Source organism: Pteropus medius, unplaced genomic scaffold (genome assembly GCF_902729225.1).
Source record: "Pteropus medius unplaced genomic scaffold, Ma_sr-lr_union100, whole genome shotgun sequence".
Classification (NCBI taxonomy): Eukaryota; Metazoa; Chordata; class Mammalia; order Chiroptera; family Pteropodidae; genus Pteropus; species Pteropus medius.
The window spans coordinates 15,628,632-15,656,054 of NW_024347791.1; the positions used below are offsets into that span (position 1 = coordinate 15,628,632).

The 27,423-nt window shown below is 33.9% G+C and overlaps 1 protein-coding gene across 7 annotated transcripts in view; it reads right to left on the reverse strand.

Annotated features, from left to right (window-relative positions):
- AKAP9 (A-kinase anchoring protein 9) overlaps positions 1–25,044 on the reverse strand; it is a 148,853-nt gene extending 123,809 nt beyond the window's left edge. For 6 of the 7 annotated variants that reach the window (XM_039878121.1, XM_039878125.1, XM_039878124.1 and 3 more), the window contains exons 1-3: positions 24,329–24,607; positions 7,584–7,841; positions 4,635–4,679 (exon numbers count right to left, since the gene is read on the reverse strand). In XM_039878121.1, the coding sequence (XP_039734055.1) occupies positions 4,635–4,679; positions 7,584–7,841; positions 24,329–24,376 (351 nt within the window). In that variant the 5' untranslated portion in view covers positions 24,377–24,607. Of the gene's footprint in view, positions 1–4,634; positions 4,680–7,583; positions 7,842–24,328; positions 24,608–25,025 lie in introns of those variants that run through there. The other variant, XM_039878122.1, reaches the window with a different exon arrangement.
- Positions 25,045–27,423: the final 2,379 nt, after the last annotated feature.

Here is a 27,423-nt window from a genome sequence, read left to right on the forward strand (position 1 = left end):
TGAAACTAGACTCTTGTCTATCACCACACAGCAAAATAAACCCAAAATAGATAAGGAACTGTATGTAAGACCAGAATAGAAGAAAATGCATAGAAGAAAACATGGGAACTAAACTCAAGAATGTTGGACTTAAAGAAGATTTTATGAATTTGACTTCAAAGGCAAGGGAAGAGCAAAAACAAATAAATGAGACTACATCAAACTAAAAAGCTTCTATTCAGCAAAAGAAATTGTCAAGAAGGTAAAGAGACAACTATCCAAATGGGAAAACATATTTGCAAGCAATGCCTCCGATAAGGGCCTAATATCCAAATATACAAAAAACTCATATGACTCAATAACATCAAAAAAACAAATGATCCCATCAAAAAATGGGCAGAGGACCTGAACAGACACTTCTCCCTAGAGGACATACAAATGACCAACAAACATATGAAAAGATGCTCAACTTCGCTAGCTATTAGGGAAATGCAAATCAAAACCACAATGAGATACCATCTCACACCTGTTAGAATAGCTATAATGAACAGGACAAGCAAAAACAAATGTTGGAGTATTTATTCCAAAGACTTGAAAACCCATATCTGAAAAGATATTTGCACACCGATACTTGCACACCACTATTCACAGTGGCCAAGATTTAGAAGCAACCGAAGTGTCCTATGATAGATGATTGGCTAAAGAAGCTGTGGTACATATATACAATGGAATATTACTCAGCCATAAGAAGAAATGAAATACTGCCATTTGAGACAACCTGGATGGACTTCAAGATAATCATGCTAAGTGAAATAAGCCAGACTGAAAAAGCTGAAAATCAGATGATATCACTTATATGTGGGATATAAACTTAAAAGCAACAAATGAGCAGGACAAACAAACAGAGACAAAGGGACATGTACTATGGACTAGTGGTTACCAGAGGGTAAGGGGTGAGGGAGAAGGGAAGCGATAGTCAGGGTAAAGAGAGTCAAATATAAAGAGGTTGGGGGAGGGTGAAGTGGGTAAAGGGGATCGAATACATGGTAGCTGAAGGAAACTAGACTCTGGGTGGTAATCACACAATAGAATATATAGATGTCAAAGTATAATGTACATCTGAAAATCATGTAATTGTATTAACCAATGTTACCTGATAAACTTAAAAAAAAAAGTTCATGAAAATTACAGTTCAAGTTCTAGCTGACTCACTGAATTGGAGCCATGTAACTAATGAGGTTAAGATCATCCACTCAAAGTTGAATATCAAACACCATATTGTACACCTTAAATATATATACAATTTTTAATTGCCAATTATACATCAATAAACTAAGGCAGGGAGGGAGAAAAAGAAAATGAGATGAATCAAAAAGAAAAAAGAAAAGAAACCCAAGTCAAAGTTTACATTACTTAAGTTTACATTACTTAATGTCTATAGACTATGTCTCCAACTCCAGCTAGTCATTTCATAAATGCCATGCATATAAGTTCCTTGATCAAGAGGTATTAAATAATCAGATGAAATGAAATTGTATGCCCTACTATCATGTCATCTTCCTATACACGGCAAGCATATTTTACCTGTCTTATCTCTCTCTATGTTGCCTGCGGCACTCCCCATTTTCTCCAAATAACTCTGCTCAAAGGTTATCAATAAAAATATTTCATGTAAATAGGGCATTGTGGATATAAAATGTCCCTTCATCAAGTACTAAGAATATTTTTATTTAGTCTGATTTTTTAAATATATATATATAATTGTATATATATTTATATTGAAAATTGTAGGTAAGTCACAGCATAAAATTATCTAATTCTTCTAGGCCTGAGTTCATATTTCAGTCCAATAAGTATAGTAGATACAGAAGTCAAGAAAATCAAGAACATTATGCACACACTGTATCTGTACACATAAAATTTCCTAAGTTCTAACTAAAACATAATCAGAATCTGAAATCCTTCTGAAAATAATTCATTAAAAGAATTCTCAATACTCACTTATTTCATATACTTATTATGAAGAAAAGTATATTTTTACTGAAAAAACAGTAAAAAACCCCTAAGCTTTGCCAATTGTCTTTTGTATGCTAAACACCATACTAAATATCATCAAATAACCCTCACAACTATCCACTGAGGTAGATATTACTACCCTTGCAGTTTTATGGGTAAGGAAAACTGTGTTCCAGAGTTTAACTGATGTGCCCAAATTCAGCTCAAGGATGATGAAACTGAGATTTGAACACAGGTCTTTCTGGATCCAAAGCCTCTACTCCTTTATATCATCTTATTTCCCTACATACCAGAAAAATGTCATTGATATTTAGACAAAATACAAGATAAGTATGTGGCCTATGACTACAACTATGTAATTTTGAAATTTTAGAATACTTAAATGCAAACCAGAGCAGCCAAAATTAAGAAACTTTGCAAATCTGGCATTTGTAGTGAAGTAATAAAATATGTGTTACCAAAAAAGAAATTTCATTTTTTTTGGAGGGGGGGAATGTTACCAAAAGATAATTCCTTATGAGTTCCAATGTGGAAAGTATTATAGTGTGAGATTTATTCCTTGGTTTACATATCTGGTCTACTGATGATTCTCTTGCCTCCTGAAAAGGTGAACACAGCTGAGAAGGTTTCTGTAATTCTAGCTCAGCCAAACTAGTCTAACATCATTAAATGTGGCTAAAGCCTCAAAACTAGCCCAGAATATCATGGATTCAACAAGCATTCATCTTAGTGGTCTTGAGGAGACATCAAACATTTCATAAACTGTCTAGATTTTTCTACTATTTTCTACTGACATAGTGAATATGTAAGATTCTCAAACTATAAATGCAGGCCCAACATATATAATATTACAAGAGTTATTCAAATCAGGCCAAATCTGTCAAAAATTATTTCATAATTACTATTTTTTTAATGTAATCTCTAAGTTACTTTTTAAAAACTATACTTCAGGTTAGTCATTTTGGTTCTTGTGACCTGCATTAAAAAGAAAAAGTTAAAGGATATGTCACATAGTAAAGAGAAGTATTTTTCCTGAAACTTTTATGTAAAAAATATGTATACGTATACATTTATTCATGTACACATTTTCATGTATGTAACTAAATATATAAACATACAAAATCACACACATATATATGTAAAATACATTTCTTATTGTTGAACCATAATCAACATGTTCTAACTTTTTTTATCTGTAGGACTTATGTTTAAATACTATTTGTACCTTACTTTGAAGCACATCATATTTAATAGATATCACAGATATATAGTTTTAATACATTTTTCTGGATCTCACAATTCCCATCAGGTTTAAAATTTAAAAGTTTAGTCAGAAAGCATCTATTGTAACAAGAATCTCCAATATTATTAAATTTTCATAAAGAGAACCTGAAAGTCACAATCTTTTTAATGTCTTTGGCTTTCAAATCTGTATTAATAAAAATTAAATTTTACTTTTTTATCCCAAAGTGAGAAAATAGGTATATAAATTTTAACCAGATTTCGAAGGCATGTATGAGATGGTCTGATCTGTAGCCACCTGGCTTATAAAAAATTCACTTTGGGGTAAAGAAAAAAATGCACTTTGTGGAATACTTGGTTGCCCCAAAAGGCATAGGAAATTCAAAAACCAAAGTATCTGAAACTTTCAATCAAAAGACAAGCTATAAGAATTAAGGCATTATAGAAAGAGAAAAGCAGTGTTTTCATATACAAGCCTCAAATTTAAGGTCACAAGGGCAGGCTGTGATTTTTAAATTAAGATACTTCCCACAGAAGCAAATTTATGTAGTCTAAATTGGGCACCAATTTATTTATTTAATATTAGTTATTTATTTTCCTAACCAGATTACTGTAAGTATATTCTCAGCCTTTAAACACATTAAACTTCTGAGGTGGCAAAGTTTTTACTCTCATTAGCAATCCAAAACAATAATATGCACATTTAAGAACATGAAGTTTATTTGTTTCTATTAGAAACCTATAATACATCAAAACTTATGGAATACATTGAATTACTGAACCATTCAGAGTAAAGAATAGTTTTTCATGTCCTCACATTTGGACCAAAAAAATGACAATCATATCTAAGAGAGTAAGAAAAAGATAAAATGACATATAATTATTATTAACACATAAAAAGGGTTTTTTGCTAAAGTGGCCAATGTCTACATTAGCTTTTATCACCTAAATTTAAAAAATCTCTATTTCGATATTAATTTCAATAAATAAATTTATATAAGTAACTAGAATTTAAGCATTCGTAAAAAGCATTACTCAATATGAAATAGCCTATATTATGAAATGTTTACTCTAATAAACATGGATACCTTATAATGATCAAGTATCTTAGAAACTCAGTATCAAACACTCCTAGAAACTAAAACAAGGCCTTTATCTAATTAAAGACCAAGCTATTCATACATATTTAAGACCTTGGTTAATAATCTGAAAAAAATATATATCAGAAAAACAATCTTCAGGTTTTCCAGGTCACTTATATCACATTATATTATGCTATATCTTGTTATATTTATAAAAATACAGAAGCATGTGAGTTACAAGAAATAAAGTACTAATAATCAATAATAATTTCAAAAATAATACAAAATGTCAATCATAGTATTATTTATTCTTACCTCTGAACTATAATCATCTGCGGTGGTTGAAATTTCACTTTCCGGCTAAAACAAAAGTAAAAACCAATTACATTAAGGTCTTTTCCCCCTGCTAAATATTATACTTTATTAAACCCTTACCACTGGTATTTATGATAGAAAACACATATAAATATTACAGAAAAACAGTAAAACATTATTCAAATCTTAAAAAATTTCACTCTGATTATGAATGACTAAACAGCACATCTAACATTTAACACTAGGCATTTTTTTAAATATAAAAGAATCAAGAAATACTTTCAGGATGTGAACTGTATGTTTTCACTCATATGTGGGATATAAAACAAAAAGCAACAAATGAAATATACAAAGAAACAAAAAACAGACTCATAGACAATATAATGGTGGTTACCAGAAGGGAAGGCGGTGGGGGGAGGACAAAGAGAGTAAAGGAGGTCAGACACAAGGTGATGGAAGGAGACTGGACTTCGGGTGGGGAGAGCACAATAGAGTAAACAGATTTTGTATTATAAAGTTGTATGCCTGAAATTTATATAATGTTATTAACTAATATTACTACAATAAATTTAATTAAAAATGTTTTTCTTATAGGCAAAAAAAAACCAAAGAAATACTTTTACACAAGGTTTTGTATAGACTACAAATCATTTGCAAGACAAATGCACCAATTAAGATATCATCCCTAATCTTGTATCTCTTTTAAATAATAACAATAAAAAAAAGTCCTAAAATGTTACTAGTAAAAGAGTTCAATTTCTCAAAAAGAAGAATCATAAGTCTTGATGCTGGAAAATTAATAACAATTTGAAAACAACCACCTATGTCATACACATTTGCAACCTCCGAAACACTTTCCAAGACATTCTTGCATCATCCTTACGTCCTTGGGATTTGGGTTATGAAGTGAATAGCTTTTCCAAGCTGCCTCAGCTTCGAAGTACTTTACTAGAAAGAATCAAGGAAGGAAACCTAAATTTTCACTGCTTTCACTCTTCTCCCTCTTATCTAAGAATCTCATTAACAAGAGAGAAAAGAGACCCAGATATTTTGTCTTTTCATTCAACCAACATGAACCATCACTGTCTCTGTTCTCATCTATACTTACGGAAATTTTATTCATCATTCAAGACCAGGTTCTAAGTCTATCTCCTTTATGATACAGTAACTAATGCCAGGAATAGAAATAAGCCTTATTGCTATTCTAAAATTCTGTTGCAGTGGTTCCTAACTCATGTGGTCCTCTTTTAAATCTAAACTATTTTCATGGCAGAAGCCCTCATGGTTCATTTGCTTATTACTTTTAAAACACCAGCTGACTAAATGCTTGTTGTATACTAAAAATTGTGGTACTGATGGAAAATTGGTGAATAAGACATTCTTTGCACCTGAAATGCTAAAACACTAGTAGAAAATGTTGATTTATTATGCCTAAAAACATAAAAACACATCTTTAAACCAATTCAAGCACCAGAGTGTCATATTATATTTTTAAAAGGTCCAGATTTCAATAGAAAATTACAAGAAAAATGGAAGTATGGCCCATACATAAGAAAAATAGCAGTAGAAATCATCTCTGAGGAAACACAGGTATTGAATTTAATAGACAAAGATTTTAAATTAGCTATTTTAAATATAGTTAAATAAGTGAAGAAAATCTCTAAAAAACTAAAGAAAATTATAAAAATAATTCCTCACCAAATAGAAAATATCAATAGAGAAATAATGTATAAAAGAACCAAAAAAGAAATTCTGGAGTTAAAAGTAAAATAACAAATGAAAAATTCACTAGAGGGGCTTAACAGCAAATCTACGGATGACAAAGAAAGAATCAACGAACTTTAATATCGTTTAATTGAAAGTATCCAGTCTGAGAAAAAGAAAATAAATGAAGGAAAATGAACAGAACATCAGAGATCTATACAATATTAAACACGGTAACATATGCATAATGAGACCCAGAAGAGAGAAGAGAAAGGGCAGAAAGAATATTTGAAGATATAATGACTAAAACCTTCCTATATTAATGAAAAACATTAATCTACATATCCGAGATCTCAACAAACTCTAAGTAGTAAAAACTCAAACAGATACTCTTATGATGAATATAGCAAATCTCTACTGACATCTGTGACCTCTTGAATAAAGTTCAAAACCCTATATATCTAAATCTTTCTGCTTCCACATTAATATGCCAAGGCACAGTCCAAATTATAATCATCATTTGCCTTGTCCAACACGCTTCTAAGCGTTTCATCATTTTTTATTCCTAAGCTTAGCTGACGGTTCCACCACCCCTCCCACCATCACAATCTACTCCTAACTTCTCCTTCATCTCCTTATTCTGAAAAATTATATAACTGTGGGGAGGAAGAAAATTAGCATTTATTGAGGACTTTCTATGGGCCAGGTGCAATATCCTGCCCATCACCGTTACCACTATCCCATCCCTGTCACTTAGTGACCCATTTAAAAATAAACTACCTATGGTTTCCAAGTCGAATCACATTTTTCATGTCTTTGAGAATGCTGTTTCTTTGACACTGAGATTGCCTCCCCTACTTTTTGCCTCTAGCTAACTCTAACTTATACTTCAAAGCTCAGTTCTATTATCTCTTCCAGGAAGCTTCCCAAATAACCACAAAGGGTGATTTGGGCATTGCCCCAAATAATAATACTCTAGGGTACCATGTGCACTGTTGTTAGCATAGCTCTAATCAGAGTACATGGCCTAGCTTACATTTGCTGTCCCCACTAGACTGGCTTTCCTAATGGGTAGACTGTCATAGTTACCTTTGTATCCTTGGTGCTCAGTCCTGGGTATATTATAGTTGCTCGATAAATGTTTGTTGACTCAAGCTCACAAAAATCGCACAGGGCACTGGGTATTGTCATCACGACAACTTTCCACTTAGAATTTTAATGTTTAAAATCTGGAGGAATACTTACTTCAACAGAGAAGACCTGGTCATGCTTGGTTACTTCTCCACTGTGCAGAGTTTTCACTGATGTGGATTCAGGAGTCATGACTGATCCTTCTCTCTGAGAAATATTCATGGACATCTCATCACTCTGTAATTGCTCAATATTTAAAGCATGATATGCTGACATATCATGTTTACTACTTGAAGTTTTCTTCTTTTTTTTCTGCTTCTTAGAAGGATTCTGCCCATCAGACTGAGCTTTCCTCTGTCGAAACTGGGCAAGCTACATTAAAAAAGAAATAGTCATTACTGTCAAAGGTAATTTTTCTTTATTACCACTAAGGAAAACAGTAGCTTTGGAGTCACTTTTTAAAAAAGATTAAAACCATCACAAAAATGCTGACAAAATAAAGATAACTTTTACAGTCTTTAATATAAGAATGACTATAGAGTTGCAAAGAAATTAAGTATTTCTGAATGAATGCTATTCAAATATGGAGAAGAACTAAAAATGTCATGTCTAAAGAAATAAAAGTAGCCCAGAGTTGGGCAGAATAAGGAAAAACAGGCACTCTCACTCACTGTTTGGTGAGAGTGTAAACTCTGGATGTGAGATTATACGAAAACATAAGAACTATAAATGCATTTGCTTTGTGGAATTTCTGGGGCTTCTACTAACTTATAGCAAATATAATTAATCGATGCAAAAAGATTTAACTATATAAATGATCACTGCAGCCTTAGAAATATAACTAGTTATAAATGATTTCAATAGCAAACAATACTGCTTCCCATCCCTTAATTATCACAATTTTTGCCATTATCTTAGTGCCACCTATACTTACCATTTATCTAACCTGTCTTAATTAATGTGCATTTCTTATTTAAATTTATTTTAAAAGGAGACTTTCTATCTCTGAAATAAATTAAAAGCTAGTCCTATGATTTCTTTTTAAAAAATAGTAAACAGAAATGAATAAAATGAAAAATAAAAGTACATTATTAAAATGTTAGATATTACTGCTGAAGGTTATAAAAAACAGGCAAGTGTTAGAGGGGTATAAAGGATATATGAGCATCAAATAGATTTTTGGCTTGTCATAAGCAGATGAATTTAAAAGAAACCTAAAAAAATAAACTTACAGTATTATTCAATGTTATTTAATACTGGATTAAGTATAACCTAAAATATCTGTCACCACTTAAAATGAGAAGAACTCATTATATACTTTGGGAAACACTGGATTAACTAAATTAAAATAATAATGTGAACCATTATGAATTATAAATATATTTACGACACAGTAGTAGGTATAAAATAATATTGCAATGTATTCTTTTTCTCAATAAAAGGAAAATTATGTGCATCTCTTTTAACAAAAACAAGGCAGGCCTCAGGTTCACGGCCTTCAACAATTCATCCTAAACTAGTTTTATTTTTAATAACATTAAAATTATATACATAGGCATAAATTCTAGAAAAATATAACCATAATAACTTTGGTATATCTATGGATTTGAGATTACAGGTATTTTTCCTTACATTCATTTGAAATTTCCTTTATGTGATAAATTTTCATAATTTTATATGAAGCAACTATGAACCACCAATTCCTAAATTTAATTTGAGCTCTTGATCATTCTGAGAAAAAAATCACAAGAACAGGTGCAAGACCTTTGTGACTTAAAAAGAGAAAACATACTACCAATATATTAATTATGTAACTATTAATTAGATCAATTACAAAAATAGTAAATTTCTGTATGGTACAAAGTATTAAAGCAATCTTAACAATGATGTTGATATCATTAACTATCAAAATATGTGATAAATATCAGAGCCTATGAAACAACATACAGCATATTTTATTCTTTGTCTGCTATAGATAAATAAAAGTATTTAGTGTTTACTTAATAATGATGTCTAATTTGTAAGTCAGAACTATCTAATCACTGACCTTGTAAAATATAAAAATATACCATTTAAATTTTTACCCAGTTATTTAGCAATTAGCCAGTTATTCTACCTCTCCTTAAGGAACAGATGCAAGACCAGTTGCCTCTATTTGTGCACTAATAAGCTGCTGGAATGCACTTAAACTACTTTGGAGGACAGCAGATTCTTTCTTAAAAATAAATCAACTGAAATACCAATCTATATTATCTGCAAATAGAATCAATAGTCTTGGCACATCTTTTTAAAAGATCCCTCAGAGAGAATGCAAAACCAAGAAAAATATTAATAATGACATTCTTGATATTTATGCTCAATTTCAAAAAACTTCTTAAAATTCCATGTTGTCTGCATTAGAAAATGTATTCAGACAGCAAAGCATATCAGGACAAAGATGAAGATTTTCTTTAAAATGTCAACTGTTAGGTTATATATAATTTATGTTTAATATTTACTTATATGTACAAATGCATAACAAAGGAGAAAACTAACATTGCATTATAAAAAGTTTAATGAAAAAAAAAAAAACCCTGTCTGAGATGACAATATCCATTACAAAATGAAACCAAATGAAAAAGTCAGTAACAGATAGATATAGAATAAAAATTGGAATGGCTCCACTACAGTATTCAGAACAAACCACTTCTAAGGCATAAAATTACCAAGACATTGTTTTAGACCTATTACTGAGTATAATGAAGTAATATTTTTTCAGAACAATTAACCAGAAGGTAAACTCAATGGAGGTGAATTTTTGTTCACTACCATATATTCAAAGGCTTGAACAGTACTTAATAAATGCATATTGAGTGAAAAACAGATAACTTATCTTTTAAAGTCACCACTAAACAATCATTTTAAGCACTGTTCCACAGAACCTGAGAATTAAGATGATGCAATAGGCATATCTAATTCTACTATATAAAAAAGCTTCATAGTCTCAGAATTAAAATTAACAATTAAATGAATTAAAACACAAAAATAATCTCTCTTGCCATAATCTCTCTCTTCCACCCTACCCCTTAACCCCCAAAACAGGAGAAAATTAAATTCTCAAAAATAATGCCCACAATAACTTTTTAGCAAGAGTTCTGTTTTATAAAAATGTGAGAGCAGGAACAAGATCATACAAATCTAATTTCTTATAGCTATCTGAACTATTTTTATTTTAAATCTGAAAAATAGCAAGCTGACAGATAAGCAAATATCAGAAACTACTCAGCTAATCATTTGATACTGAAATGATACGCTTTAAATTACTGGGAAAACATTTAGTCTAAAACATGCTGAAAATTCAGACTACAGCCATCTGTGTTTGTCATTTGGAAGCCAATTATAAAAATGTTAACATATGTAGTCATGGTAATAGTTGTAAGATTTACTGGAAAGATATTATGTCCATATACACTTGTCTTTCAAAATTGATTCAGATCTCAAACAAATATCTTACCCAACTAGAGAGTGAATAAACAATAAACTAAAAAAAATGACTGGTAATTTATTCCTTAAACTCAATACTTCTAACTTCATAAATGATTATTCTCAATTAAACAAGGACTTCTAAAAATGTTATATAAAAACATGCCAAGTTTTTATGTCACTTCAAAAATATTACTAATTGGAATCTGTTTTGTTTATTGAGTGTTCATTGAGTGTTTACTATGTGCCAAGCCCTGTGCTACTACACAGGAGTTAACATGTATGGTCCTACTTGTAGGATGTTTTAGTCTAGGCCAGCCTATTACTTCACTGAATTGTGAGAAACAAATAATATGAAAGCTAGTGTACAACTCAGTAAACTTGGTAGTCCCATACATCTTTAAGAATGTGGTATGGAGAACCTCTAGTCTTAATTTCCTTAAAGAGGGCTTCCTGGTTGTAGAGTTTTATATCTGTGAAGGAAATAATTTGGCATATGGCAGGTATTAATTAGTTCATTTAGTTAGAAATATTTACTGACTACCTATCATGTGTCAAGCTCAGTGCTAAAGGCAGGGCAGGTGGCGAGATACAAACCTTACTCCTATGAATTATAATTCAGGTAAGAAGAACAAGTTAAACAAATATAGATAAACATAAATATTTCATTTCAAGAGATAAAAAATGCTTTGAAGAAAGAGTATAGGTACTAAAGAGCATACAAGGGCAAGACTTAATTTGGATGGGGATATAGGGAGAGGTCAGGAACTAGTGAGAAAAGAATGTGGAAGCTGAGATTTGAAGACAAACTTGAGTTACTTGTCCAAGATCATAATCAGTAAGTGGCAAAATAGAATAGAACAAGAACATCTGATTCCAAATCCAGTATTCTCTTTCCAGCATACCAACTTGTGTGCCATGCATTCTGAGCTTTCTTTCATTTGCCATTATATTTCAAATCCTAGAACACTAAGTTTAAAGCACCAATTAAATCACCAAACCAACACTTTTTTGACAATACTGGGGGAAAAACACATACACAACAATACACACACATATCCTAAAGAGAACATTATAAAATATCTTTAAATGTTATCTAATCTCTCCAGTTTTCAAAGATAGCTAAAAGTAGAGCTATTTTCTATCTTTTTGCTGTAGAAAATTTAAGAAATCCTAATTAATTTTAATTATGGTGACCATTTGTACTTGTCAGTGCTGTCTTTAAACCTTTCTAATATTCCTTAATGACTGTTGCACAACAATGCTGTACAAACTACTACAGCAAAACTCCAGGGGCCTAACTACGGGAACAAAGAGACTACAACAGTTGACCCAAAGCCAGTTTGTACTTAGTTAAGTAGGGCAACTGAAGCAAAAAAGACAAAAGCAACATTTTGTGCTTTAAAGCATATTTTTCAACAATGTCACAAAGGCACAAACTGTTGAAAAATAACAGTGCAAAATAAACCTGAGGAAATCAGATATGGAAAAGATCACAGGACTTTATATTATTAAGTCTTCAGTCCTATTTATATCCTATAATCTCATTCAATACCAATTTTTTCTTAAATAAAAGTTTTGGAACATCTTCATGCATAAGTAGAAAACCAATTCTGTAGCCTCAGGAATCCTCTTATTTTCACATATTTTAACACATTTCATTGTCTGGCACATAGTAGGCACAAGTATCTGTTGAATGAAGATAATGTTTCAAAAAGAATATGGATTACATATCATAGGGTACTAAGACTGTTGTGTCTACAGACTCTGAGAAGCTAGTTATGTGACACTAGAGAAGCCACTTAACCCAGCAGAACTCAGCTTCTTCAACGGTGCAATGAAGAGGTAGGTTTGAAGGGTTTTTTAAGATTTAAGAGCTTTTTTTTTTGGAGAATTTTCTTTCAGTTGTTCCCTTTCCTTTCTCCTCTCCCTACTTTTACTTAATATAAAGGAGAAAAACTAGAATTCTACAGAATAAAAAAATATTTTTTTAAAAAAAGTATTGCTTGAAAAAAGTTTTCAATAAACAGTATCTATTACTAAGTGATTTCAAATGAAAAAAGATATAGAATAAAAGTCAAAAGATTACATTATAGTGTTCAGAACAAATCACTTCTAAGTACATAAAATTATCAAAATACTGTTTTAGGTTCTTATTACTAAAGTCAAATTATTATTTCAGAACAAATAATGAGAAGGTAAGTTCCAAGAGGGACGGAATTTTTAATTACAATCAAAGCCTATACTCTAAGTCTAGAACAGTGCCTGCACATAGGTTCTCAATAAAGATTTGTTGAATTAAAAAAAGATAATTTTTTTTACAGAATAGAGACACTACTAAGCAATAATTTTAGACATTATTCCTCAGAACTTCAGGATATCTGAGGTTTCCCAAAAAATAAAATTAAAAAAAAAAATCCTAAGATGATATATCAGGTCCATGGTTACATTACTGCATAACCAATGCAGTATCATGTAGCTGGCAAAAATAATACTTTAAAAAATTTACGGGAAAAAATGCTCTCAACATAAAGTTGGAGGAAAAAAGAGGTCAAAACTGCAAATAAGATTATGATGCAAGTTAAGTTTAAAAATATATTACACATAGAAACAAAGAATCAATAAACTGTTAATAGTGATTGCTTGTGGATTATGAGACTATAGGTGATTGTTTTCGTCTTTGAAAGATCTTTACTTCCTCCTTCCTCACAGATCTTTAAAGAATATTTGCTAGTAAAATTACCACAGGCCCACATGTTTATATCACTATTTTTAAAAGGATATAATACATCTATACGTCTACTAAAAATTTCATCCCAAAGGACAGAAATAAGGCAAAAGCTCCAGGAATATGCTATCCTGAGACCTGGCCTCTTTCATCAGCTTCTCCTGACACCTTTACCACACCTCATAAGTGTAACTGCCAACACTGACAGGTCATTACACTTCAACGTTCAGACGCTACCTACCTCTGTTTCATTTCACTGTCGCCTCAGTTCTTGCTAACAATGGTAGGAAGAATGGCACTTTGCCCAAACTTTATCATTGTTCCAAATGGTTTTTCAGTTACCCATGAGGCCCAACTCTACTTCTCTTACCTTCCTTTGAAATTTCTCAGTCTTTACAATCACCCTCTGTTATCGCTCCCTAACTTAACTAATCTCAGTTTTTCTGGGAACAAAAGAGGCTTACTAGAATTAGAGTGTTTACATTTAGCTATTTTAATCAAGTAAATATTTTATATTAAAAAACATAATTTTACTGCTTCATCTGTTTAGCAACAATGTAAAACTGCCACCTGATGGCAGCATACCTATCTGAATATGGGATGTATTTTTTGGAAAGGAATAACCTCTTCAAAGGTTAGACATGCCAAATATACATTCTTTAACAGTTTTCTGCCACTTTCATGATAAAATTCATAACTTTAAATGACACATATGGCTCCTCATGATCTGATCCTAGTCTATTTCTCCAATCTAATTGTCTGCTATGTAGCTTAATCCTCTTTGCTCCAGCATGAGAAGGAGGAGGAGGATGGCCAATACTTCTTGAACAATTTTTACAATTTGACAAAGTACTGAATGCTTTATATGTATTAGCTGAATCCTGACGACAACCCTAAAGCTGGTACTATTACTGTCCTCATTTTTTAGATGGGGAACAGAAGTACAGAAAGGTTAAGTAACTTGCTTATGGTCACGAAGGAAATAAATGGCAAAGGAAGGATGTGATCCCAGATGGTCTGGTCTAGTCAAAGCTCATAACCATAATTATACTGCTTTTCACATACACACAAAAACTTTTAAAAAGTAGGTAGCATTCACCACCTATTCCTTTTTCTCATTCCCCGTCCCACAGTAATCTGACTTCTCATTTTTGACAACTGGCCACTCTTCCTTATTTGAAACTGTCTTTCCTTAGTTTCACAGACATCATCATCTTCTAGCTTTGTAGATAGTGAGTGTCTCAGCATCCTTTGCAGTCTCCTTCCCCACCTGCCTTTTAAACATGGGTGTTTCCAAAAGATTCAATTCTCAGTCTGCATCCCACTCAGTCTTCTTCCTGAGTAAACTCCCATTCCCAGAGTATCAGCTAGTACCTGTCAATCAAATATTTGTCTATAGCATGAGCTTCTGTCTTAAGCTCCAGACTCAAATTCAATTTTACACGGGACCATTCCTCTAGAATGTCCCATAGACATCTCTGACTCAACATATCCAACATTCATTTTTATCTTACTCAAATATTTGCTTCCCTCCAAATATATCCATGTTTCCTAGATTGAAGACCAATTTCATTGAAGCTCTCCTTTCTCCACAAATTTGTCCATGTTTCCTATCTCAGAGACTAGCATCTACATCCCATCAGTTGTTTGAGTCAGAAAGCTGGAGTTACCTCTTGTCTTAGTCTGTTTGGAATACTATAACAAAATACCATAGCCTGGGTGGTGTATAAACAATGGAAATTTATTTCTCACAGTTCCGAAAGTTAGAAGTACAAGATCAGGGTGCCAGCCGATTTGGTAACTGGTGAGAGCCCACTTTCTAACACATAGATAGCCATGTTTTTGCTATAACCTCACATGGTGAATGGGGCAAGGGATCTCTCTTTTAGAAGGGCAATAATCTCATTCATCAGTGCTCTGCCCTCATGATCCTCATAATTACCTCCCAAATGGCCCATTTCCTAATATATCATCACCTGAGGGGTGAGGATTTCAACATATGAATTTTGGAGGGACACAAACACTCAGACCATAGCATTCCTCTTATCCTTTACAACCAATTACCAAGGCCTCTCAATTCCACCTGCTGAACACTGATCAAGGATAAAAGAGCTAATATAGGATTGAACTTAAGAACACAATCTCTTGTATCAGACTGGGTTTGAATCCTTGCTCTGCCTCTACGACTTTGTGCAAATTACTTAAACTCTTGGCTTTCTCACCTATAAAATAGGGATAGCAACACTATATACAGCTCTTAGAATAGTAACAAAGATTAAATAAGACAATAAAATGTAAAACCCTTAGCATAGTGCCTAGCGTTTGAAAGTGCTCAAAAATTGGCAGCTACTATTATTAATTGCATATCTTTTTTCTTCTGCTCTCAACCTTCCTATTGTCCAAGTGAGAGACCATAAAGTAGGAACAGATGTGTGGATAAATCAAGACACATCAGCAGAATGTGGTGATTGGTTGGATCTGAAAGGTAAGAGAGTGAGTCAGGGAAACCAAAGAGAAGGGCGGTAATGTGGACCTGATTTTACAGGGTGGTGGTGTTAGAATAGGAAGAAAGGCTGAGTATGAGACAAATTCTGAATAAAATAATTAGAGATTGGATTATAAGTATGCAGGATATAAGAAAATAATTACAGAATAATTTAAAGGATTTTATTTCCAACTGAGATGCTTTCTAAATAGGTATAAACTCCTGAGCCTCGAAAATATGATGGCACATTAGACAGAAAAGTGAAAACTAGAACATTAAAAAATTTTAAATCCAAAGACTGTAGAGTCATCTGTCATAAGATTAAAACCTTGAGACCTATTAAAATTACTAATATTGTATTTCACCCTTTGAATTAAAATTTTTTTTTCTCAACTAAAAAGTCTGAAATTCTCTTCTTTCTACTCTATTATAAAAATTGCTATTGAAGTGGAAAAGTAAAGAGTTCTCTTTTGAAGGGAAATCACTGAGTAGAAATGCTCAGACATGTATTTTCATTACAAAAGGAATTTATAGACATTAAAAATCAAATATGAGTTTGGCAATACTATAAAAGATTTTACAAACAAATATTTCCAATATTTTAAGTTGTTTATGAATAGAAACTAGTTTTCTAACTTTTGGCCCAAACCCATTCTTTTATATATAAACTTCCAGCAGATATTTGGTAATGCAATCTTTACACATTTTCTACTAACCTTGCCCTTTAGAGCATCTACTTATTTATCTGACTTAAGAAATTGACATATATATATACAGTCATCAGACCATAAATGTTGTGGTAATTAACTGAGATCACTGACCCATATCCACTGTAACTGCCTACATCTCCCTCATATACTTTCATATATTAACTTTCATATATTAAATTCTTGATAAATATGAAGAACTAATATTTTTACAGTTTCCATCTTCCCTGGGGAAAAAATAAAGCAACATCAACTGAAATAAAAGTGATACCCTTGAGGAATAAATATAGCCTAATCACAGAAGCCACAGGAAGGCTCCTTAGTAAATAAAGAATTTTACAGTGTGTTCAGTATCAAGAAATAGAAGTAAAGAAGTTCTAGATTGTATATTCCATTAGTTTCTCAAAGATCTGTAAACCGAGAACCTATTTAATGAATACAATTTATCAATTCAAATCTTTATAGATTAGGGTTTTAAATAGTAAGTTTAGTGTAGTTCTTACTAGTCAAAATAATAACTTTTGGGGCTTTAAGCATTGATGACTTAAAATGATAAAGAAGACTTGAGGCTTTAAGAAATTATCTCTTAAAAGGAAATAAAAAAGTTAGACTTACAGAAAAATGTTTAGACCACATAAAAAATCTCAGTGAATAACAAACCACAATAAGAATCATAACCCTGATGGCAACTGAAAACAAATACTACACTGTTCATGAACAAAGAGGATAAGGGAATTTTTCATGGTACAAAACACTCTACAGAGTTAAATAAATAACCCAGGCAAAACTACCTCTGAAACAATGCTAAATTTTTAAATAGGATTAAATACATGTGCAAAGATTTATGCAGCATACCTAGACAAGCATTAAGAATCCTAAGTAATATTGTGGTGACCACTACTACGAAAACACTAAAAATAAAAGGGGGGAGTCAATATGACAACAAAAAAATACTATCTTACAACTGTGAATATCCATATAGATCTATTGTGTTCACATAAGAAAATGACAGGTCTTTTTGCTACTGAAGAAGTATTTTTTCCCTCACACAGTGAAAGTGGACTCGTAATGGCAGAGCCAAAAACCCAACAGGTGCCCCTTGGACCAACTGCATGCACTTGTAAAACAGCTGGCCATGGAATGGAATGACTCGCTGGCCCACAAAGAAATCAAACTTTAGCATGATGCTCTAATCAACTCACCAAGAACCTGTTATTCGAAAGAAGCAACAGTTTACATTTTGGCAGAGCCCAGAGGCCTAAAAAAAGATGAAATATAATCCTACTGGAGTTGTGTATTTCTCTCAGTCTGCCCCTATCTCTCACCTGCCTAAGCGCATGTGTTCTCACTCTCTTTGTATATAGGGATATATATAATATAAATATAATAAATAACAACAATATATAAAGGAAATTAGTAACAATCCAATTAAAAAATGGGCAAAGGACTTGAACAGATATTATCCAAAGACAGACAAAAGGCCAAAAAATACATGAAAAGCTACTCATTAGAAAATTACAAACCAAAACCACAATGAAATACCACTTCCCACCCACTAGAATGGCTATGATTAAAAAATAAATAAATAAATGAATAAATAAGTAAATAAAATGGAAAACGAGTGTTGGGTGGATATGTAGAAACTGGAATTCTCATACAGTGCCGGTGGGAATGTAAAATGGTATAGCCACTATGGAAAAAGTTTGGTGGTTCCTCAAAAAAACATGGAATTATCATATAATCCAGCAATTCTACTCATATATATATATATATATATATATATATATATATACCCAAGAAATGAAAACAGGTACTCAAGTATTTATACACAAATATTCATAGCAGCACTATTCGAAATAGCTAAAAGGTAGAAACAACTCAAATGCCCATCAATGGATTAATAAACAAAATATGGTATATACATATAATGGAATATTATTCAACCATAAAAGAAAATCAAGTACTGATATATACTACAACACGGATGAACCTCAGAAAACATTATCCTAAGTGAAAAAAACAGACGCTAAGGGTCAAATATATGATTTCATTTACATACAATATCTAGAATAGGTTAAACCATAGAAACAGAAAGTAGATTAGTGGTTGCTATGGGGAGGAGAGAATGAAGAGTATCTGCTTAATGGTACAGTGTTTCATTCTGGATGATAAGAATGTTTTGGAATTATCAGAAGTGATGATTGCATAATCTTGTATATATGTATATACTCAATGCCACTGAATTGTTCGTTGTAAAGACAGTTAATTTCTGTTACATGAATTTCATCTTAACTAAAAAAAATCAAAGCTTTTTTATATCTAGCATCAGAAGAACTCAAAAAGCTCTCAATCATCTCATGTATTCTTTAAAACACCTGTTAAGATTCACATACTGTGACAGGACTGTTCCCACACATAATAAGGCACAAAATTTGTGTTCACTGAAAAATATGCTTGCTACGTAAAAGTCCATTGTGGTTGTAGGCGTTCAAAATGTCAGTAGAACAAATAAGCAAATAAATAAGCAAAAGTCCTAATGCCTTTTCTAGTATGCCAAACAGCAGTATTATAAACACAGACACACAGACACACAGACAGACACACACACACACACACACACACACGTACAGTGCTAAACTAGCTTTATAAACTTTTTAAAATTCTTAAGTTTTTCCAAATAAAAGTTTATAAAGAGATGCTCGTCAATAAAATAAGATGCCTAATTTCAATTTTAGTGGAATCTCATTGAGAAATAAATATAAATCATGTTCCTTATCATTAATGCTTAACGATTTACCATGAGAACTTTTTCTAGCTTCCGCATTAGAAATTTATTTATATTTCAATAATTAGTAGTCTATAATAAATATTTTGTAGTCGTAGTTTAGCTCTTACTACAAAATTTTTATGTATAAAAAAGGTGTTTTGTTTTAAAATAATTTTTGCCCCAATTTTGTCATATTCCAGTAACGTGGATATAGCCAATCTTTTCCACTTCCTCTTTTCCATGTGCTCATTCAACTTTGAGTTTCACTGACAGGATGCCATAGACCTCCTTGGTAAGTCTTTCTTCATTCAACCTTTTGGCTCTTTTACCCAATCACTTCCCTATTCCTGTCCCTGAAATTTCTTGGATTTGCCTTAGAAACCTTTCTTCAATACTTCAAGAAGCCTGTTCTGCCCATTCCTTCCATCATATTATCTCTCATAAAGCTCATAATCAATCTAAAACTCATGTTTTGTTTTTTCCAACAAAGCCTGAAGATCCTGAATTTGTTTCTTGAGTCACAAAAAACGCACCACTGTTGCAATAAATGTTGACAAATGTTGTGTTCACTTTGAAAGCTAGGTAAGCTATGTCACATATAAGAATAAAAGATCAGAAGGTTTAAAAGAAACAGAGGTGAAGTGAAGAGCAACTTTCAGAGTGGTGGAGCAGTGTATCTGAAATATGCAAAGGACAATTTTGCACCATAACCACCTTTGTCTATCTGAGTGGAAACTAGTTGAAAGGTCCTGCTATCAATAACCTATTATACAGCTTGCAAAAAGCACTATTCTTTTTGCATAAAATTGGCACTATTTTTCAAACTGAAAATGCTCATTTAACAAATAAAAATCATATAGTTACTACTTACTAAGAGCAACAGGCAAAAATTTTAATAATTATTCATCAAATAATATAAATTAAATAAATGCTGACTACCTGGTGCAAAACTTTGGTTTTACTGAATTCTGCTACATTTGAATATTAGGATATTATAAAGCACAAAATAAAATATTAAAAAGTATACCTAATGTGAATTTATGGGAGTAAGAATTTTATACTAAATACACACTGTCCTCTAATTTTGTTTGCTAATATTACATTACTTTGTTTACATAATACTATAAATAATTTTACTTGGAAAAAATGAAGTCTTTTAAAGTGGAGTTAAATAGTTTGGTTCAACACAAAGCAGCCTGTGTCGTGCAGTCCCTGTCAGCACCTAGTAAAGAGGGTTAATCCAGCTCTGAAAATATTTACTTAATAATGTAGTAATGTCTCACATCTCCATGGGTCAGGATTCTTGCAACACCAACACTGAGGAAGTAGCTGACAGCAAACCAAAAAACCAACAAGTTACAGAAAAACTAAACTGTCATAAAGCCTATTATTCACCAGGCTCCATTGGCCCTTGATTTTTACAAACTATTTTATCTACCTCAGTTACTGGGTTCTCTAGCCACAGCAAACCTAAAACAGTATGTTAGGGGAAGAGGCAGATGAGAAGCAAGGTAAGATAAGCATATTAATGGCAATGAGAACTGACAGCAAGAAAAATCGATAAAAATTACAAAAACAGAAAGATCTATAAATGTCTAGTAACATAGAATCCCAACTATATAATACAAGCAGCACTGGAATAAGAATTAGAGTTCCAAGACTACAACAAAGTGGTGGCCCTTACGAAACCTAGTTATTCTGTGCCTCATCTTCTTGTTCTGTATACTGATCATACAACATAATATGTTCTTTGACAACAAGCTTTTGTTTTTAAAAATAGTATTTAAACATTTTTTATTGATCATAAAAGAAATACATTGCAGAGAATTTGGAAGATACTAAAAGTGGTATAGAAAATTTAAATTGTCCATAATCCACCACCCAGAGATAACCATCATTTACATCTTGGTGGATTTTTTTTTTTTTAGGTGTCTTCATATATAAATATGTACATTTGCTTTTTGGGGTGACATTTTTATTAACCTGGCATTATTTGTGGGCATTTTCCCAATTCAAGAAGTCTCCGTAGATTTTAATGGTTACATATACCAAAATTTATTCAGCTATTATTATAGATTTTGTTTGGCATAAAATACTTTATAAAGTATACTATACTATAAACATGACAAATCATAAAAAATGATCATTTATAAGGTCTAGATATAGAAAGGTAAAATTTTCAGTGAACAGTTTACCAAAAACCAAGAAAAAAATTTAAAAGTTGTGATTTGTAAACTATGTTATCAAATACAATGCTTAAGTCCAATGAACAAATAAGACATAGAGAACCAAGTATCTGAATAAGTTTTGGAAATGATCATTTTAATGACTTCTGATGTCAGCCATAAGAAACTTCAAATTAAGAGAAGCCTGGATTCTTGTTATTTACAACATGCTAGTAAAGCAGCATCCAGTGAGGACTCATAGTCACTCTGCTCATTCATTCACTGAGCAAATATCTATTGAGTACTTACTATCTGATAAGCATTTTGCTAGGCTGAATTAACACCAATACTAAGAACCTTTTTTGTCAAAATCTTTACTCATTTTAACAAATGAAAGAACTCACCCAAAATCCTACTGTACCTACTCTATCACTGTACTTATTACCCAGTGTCTGTCTCTTCCACTAAACTGTGAGCAACTTGAGAACAGAGACTGTCTGTCACCACCTCTCAATTTCCACCTTGTAGTTACAAAACAGGAGTTCAATATAGGTTTGCTAAATGACTTTACATTTATAATCCAAAAATTTAAGTCCTAAAGCACAAGTTTATACAAGTGAAATAATATATACACTACTTTTGATGATGCTGTTTTATTTCTATTTTCCTTGTTCCTATCAGTCTTCACATTCTTAATGGCTACATAATAGTCCATCACACTTATATAATATAGTTTAGAAAACAATTCACCTAATATTGTCTTTGAAGGTTGTTTCCACTGTTTTTATAATGTATAGCTAATGTCCCAGTAAAAATACCTTGCCTTAGAAGTCTCAGATTTATTTCTGACTGGAAAATTCAGGCTCAACTCTAGAGAACTATAATCTTTTACAGAAAAAGTGAATGTTAAAGAGATTTTTTACTCCATTGGCAGAATATGAAAGACAAAACACACACGCACACACACACACACACACACAGAAACTAGAATTCTCTTTTGCCAAATCGAAGCAGTTAAAATGAACCTCCCATGATGAAATGTGTTGTCCAAAGTAAACTGTTTTGTAGGACTGCTTCACACATATTTAGGAAAGATACTTCTGGGGGCAAACAGTAAAAATTCTGAGGCAACAGATAAACATAATGTCTAATTAGAACGTCAATGCTTTGGGAAGAAGGTGCACACCTTACCTACACTTTCTTGGATTCAGAGCTTGCTCAGATTCCCAGGTTGCAGAAATGTAAGCAACTTTGGGCTTCTGAAGATGCCTTGATTCCCCTTTCTCTCCATTTATAGATCCTAAAGTAATATTATCTACTTGATAACATACAAGCACTTAAGCCTTTACTTTAGAAGGAGCTTATGGGAAAACCAACTATTTTTTAGAAATATGAAGCTAGTTTATATACATATAAATGACTATGTATACAAACTATGTATTTTATGTATATAAGTTGTGTTGAGCATCTACTACTGTGTCTCTGCAGTATGGCCCTTCAATGATTATTGAAATCATAGACCAGGTCTCCTTTGTTTGTTTATTCATTTTGAAGGAGAAGAAGAGAAAAAAACAGTGAACTATATTATAATTTAATTATGGTCCAAATGTGATTGCTAACAATCATCTCTAATAAAATGGTTCAAATGTAATCTATAAAAAGTAACTTTATTATAGGGAGGACGGGGGCCTTTGAAGCTAGACAAAAGATATTCTGGAATACGTAATTTTAAAAAAATGCTATTTATATTTTGTCTGTCAGAATTTTCGTGAAACCCAGTGAATACCTGTGTATAATTTTGTATTGTTTGCTTTCCAGTTTTTTTATACACATGAGGACTCACCAAGACATACATAACGATTCAATTATTTAAAGCAGGAATTCTATAGGTTTGCTTAGACTATGGAACCTCTGCTCCCCAGAAGTTTCATTCACATACTACATTAACATTCCACACAATACAAAAGCGCATGCCATGACAAAGACCATCAAATACAAACATAGAAAGCCATGTTTCTAAAACCGCTCTTAACGCGAAGTTCACAGCTGGCACTTGTGGCACTCAAACCAATGCTAAGACAGCTGTCATAGGCCAATCACACACCCAAGAGCGAGAGCATGCCACCTAAGAAAGCCAAGTTCACGATCGACGTACAAATCCCCCACCGAATAAAGAAAAGCCCTAAATCCCCACCCTGAAAAGCACAATGACTGCACTACCCATAAAACTCCCTAAAAAAGTGAAAGGTTCGAGATTTAGAGCTATAAATATCAGTTTATAACAACACAATAAAAAAAAAAGGTTTTACTCCTTTCATGAGAAAGGAGCCACACCACCCAATCATTACGGGAAGTATCGCGTGCTAGGTAGTAACACCAGGCTTTTACGATTGGAAAGGAAAAGGGCGAGGGGAAAATGCAGCCCCTGCAGCACCTCGCTCCCAGGCAGCGCACCCGGGCCGCTCGATCTCCGCTTCCCAGGCCCCCATTCACCCCTTCCCAGCCACCGCCTCCCACTGCGGGCCCTGCAGCCTCCCGCTGTTACCTTCGCTTTGCCAGCCTCCAGCTTCTTCTTTCTTTCTTCGTCCTCCATGGCCTCTGCGGGGAAGGCTGGGGGAAGACAGAGAAAGGGTCGGGATAGGAAGGAAAGGTCGGTTCGGACGGAAGTGCGACCGCAAGCTCTGCGGCCCCAGGAGCAGGGCCGGCCAGGCGCTCCCCCCGCCCGGACTGGAACCAGTCTCTGCGCTCACTGGCTGACCGTCCTCCGCCGCACGGGCAGGGCCGTCACCGCCGCCGCCATCTTCGTCTCCACGTAAACACACGGCAGGGCGGGAGCCGGGGATTGGGGCGGGCGGGGGAACGTCGGGCCGCGCAGCCGCCGCGAGCCGGCCGCGCCGGGCAGGTGCGCCCGCGGCCCGGCCCCGCCCCCGCCGGCCCCGGAGCCGCCGCGCGGCCGATCACGACCCGGCGGGGACCTGGCTCCCACGGGCGAAAAGCTGGCGCGTTAGAGCACCCTTCCCCGGGGCCGAACGCTCCACGGGGAGCGGCCTGGCCGAGGAGGTGGGAGAAGGGGGTGTGCCAGGGGCGCCCGTTGGACCCCCACCCACCGTCCAAGGGACGCTAGTCTCTTTTAAGATTTTGAGATTTTTCAAGTTACAAAAATAACAGATGCCTAACGGTGAAATTAGTGAACGGTGAAAAGACCACAAAGAAAAGATGGGGAGGGCGGGGAGAGTACCCACCGGACTTCAGTTTTCAACCTAGATTGACTCCTCGACTGGAAGAATTGGATAGTAGCCAGGGCTGTCATTCTTTAGTTGAAAGTCCCTCCCTCTTCTCACACTGGTCCACCCAATCTCCTTCAAGGCCCACCTCACACGCCGTCTCAAATAGCTTGTCTGATCTCTTTGTTTCCTCCACCGCAACTGGAAGTATCGTAACTTTTCTCCTCCCGCTCCTTGGAGGTTCCCTTAGCAATAGTATCCTGAAAGGAGCTTAGGCTTTGGAACCTGGGCTGGGAACGTCAGTGTACATTAACTTTCTGGCTTGAATGACCTTGAACGAGTTACCTATCCTCCCTGAGTTTCCTTGGAAGTTTTGGAAGGGTTGTTTATATACGAGTTAGTATATGTGACTGCCCCTGGCATATTAAAACGTCCTCAATGTCAGTTTTCTTTCTTCTTGTATTTCCTTTCGGTATTCTGCATGATATTTTAATAATTTGTTCACCTCGTACTCCTGGCTTCTTGATGGCAGAGACTGTCTTCCTCATCTTGACATTACTGAAATGACTAGCACAATACTTTGCACCCAACAAACACTTACTGGATTGAACTGAGCCATTTTAATAAATCAAGCATTATTCCCTTTCCTTTTTTTAAATCTGTTCCTTCAATACTTCCTTTTTTTCTCTCCACCCTCTTACCTTCAACTCCATTCCTGGGAGAAACTATACATTTTAATGTCTGGGGTTGATCATTCAGGTTAGTAACGTTTCTCTTTTGAGCTAGGATGGATTGAAGTGTGAAATAAAATAAGCTATGAGTTTACTCATAGAAAAGGTGTTAAGTGAAAATTGGGGTTAAAAGAGAAAAAGGAAAAGACTAAAGATCTTAAATCTACCACAAACTGAAGACTAGTTTTAAGTAGTTCTGATTTAGAAATTCTTAGGTTTAAAAAAGATAATTTTTTGTTCTCAAACTCCATAATGCACACATAATTGTGCCACCTTGTAACACCCAAGTATATATTGTCCTGTTATCTATTTTAACCTGAATTGGGAAGTGAATGAGATTAGACATTTTACCATAGGAATACAATAATTGAGACCATTAAAGGAAAAGTGATTTATTCTGTCACCCGCAAAGCTAAGAATAAAACTAGGACTAGAACCAAGTGTTCTAATAGTGAAATGATTTCAGTACTGCCTGGATTGTGGGACTGATGATGTTTGTAGGTTCTGATTGCCTAGGAGGAAGAAGTCCTAAGATATCTGACAAGATATTCCTGTTTGGTAATAGATCCTGTTTTCTCATTGTCTAAGGAAGTCAGCTATTTGTTCCAGTATGTGCTGATAACATTCAAGAACCTTCTAAAGTAACAAGATTATTCTAATGTTCTCCTTCACTAAGACTAGCCAATCATACATGTCTGTTTTATAATGGGTGCTTAATAAATGTTGAAATTTGATTGTGTGTTGACTTCTGTTAGAAGAGCAAGCATGTGGCACTAAGGCTCTAATACCTTCTTATGGTACCTATTCTTGTCATTCATTCATTCAGTAAGTCATTCCAGTCATTCCCTGAGATGATATTTGAGCAAAAACTTGAAAGAAATAAGAGCATGAGCCATGGGAATAAGTGAGTATGTAGCAAGTCTAACGTCCCTGAAGCTAGAACGTGACTGGTGTGTTAAAAGGGAAACAGGAGGTGAGGGTGGCTGGAGCAGAGTGAGCAGGAGGAGAATAGTAAAAGATGAGGTCAGAGAAGTAGAGATCTGAAAGTCACTGTAAGGACTTTGACTTTTATTCTGAGATTGGGAGTCATTGGAGAATTTTGAGCAGATGAGTGACATGATCTGGCTTACATTATGAAAGGATATGTGTCTGCCATGAGGAAACTAGACTGCGGGGGATCAGTATGGATGCTATTGCAATAATTCAGACAAGAAATAGTTGTAATGGGTTAGTGGGTTAGATTCTGGGTATATCTTCAACATGGAGTTGTAGATGAAATGTGAGATTTGAGACAAAGAGAGGAGTCAGGCTTGACTCCAATGTTTTTGGCCTGAGCAGCTGAAATGATGGAGTTTCTGATATGGAGAAGAGCAACTGATATGGGGAGGAACAAATTTAGAGGAGACCAAGAGTTTAGTAAGAAATACGTATTAAATATCCAAGAAGTTATGTTAAATAGACCCTTGGCTATCTGAGTCTGGAGTGCAGGAAAGAGGTCTAAAAAAGAAATATAAATTTGAGAGTAGTCAGATGGTATTTTAAGTTAAGGGCTTAGATAAGATCATCTAGGGCCATGCTGTCCAGTACAACAGCCATTAGATACATGTGGCTATTGAACACATGAAATATTGCCAGTCTGAATTGAGATATGCTGTCAGTTTAACACACTGGATTTTGAAGACTTA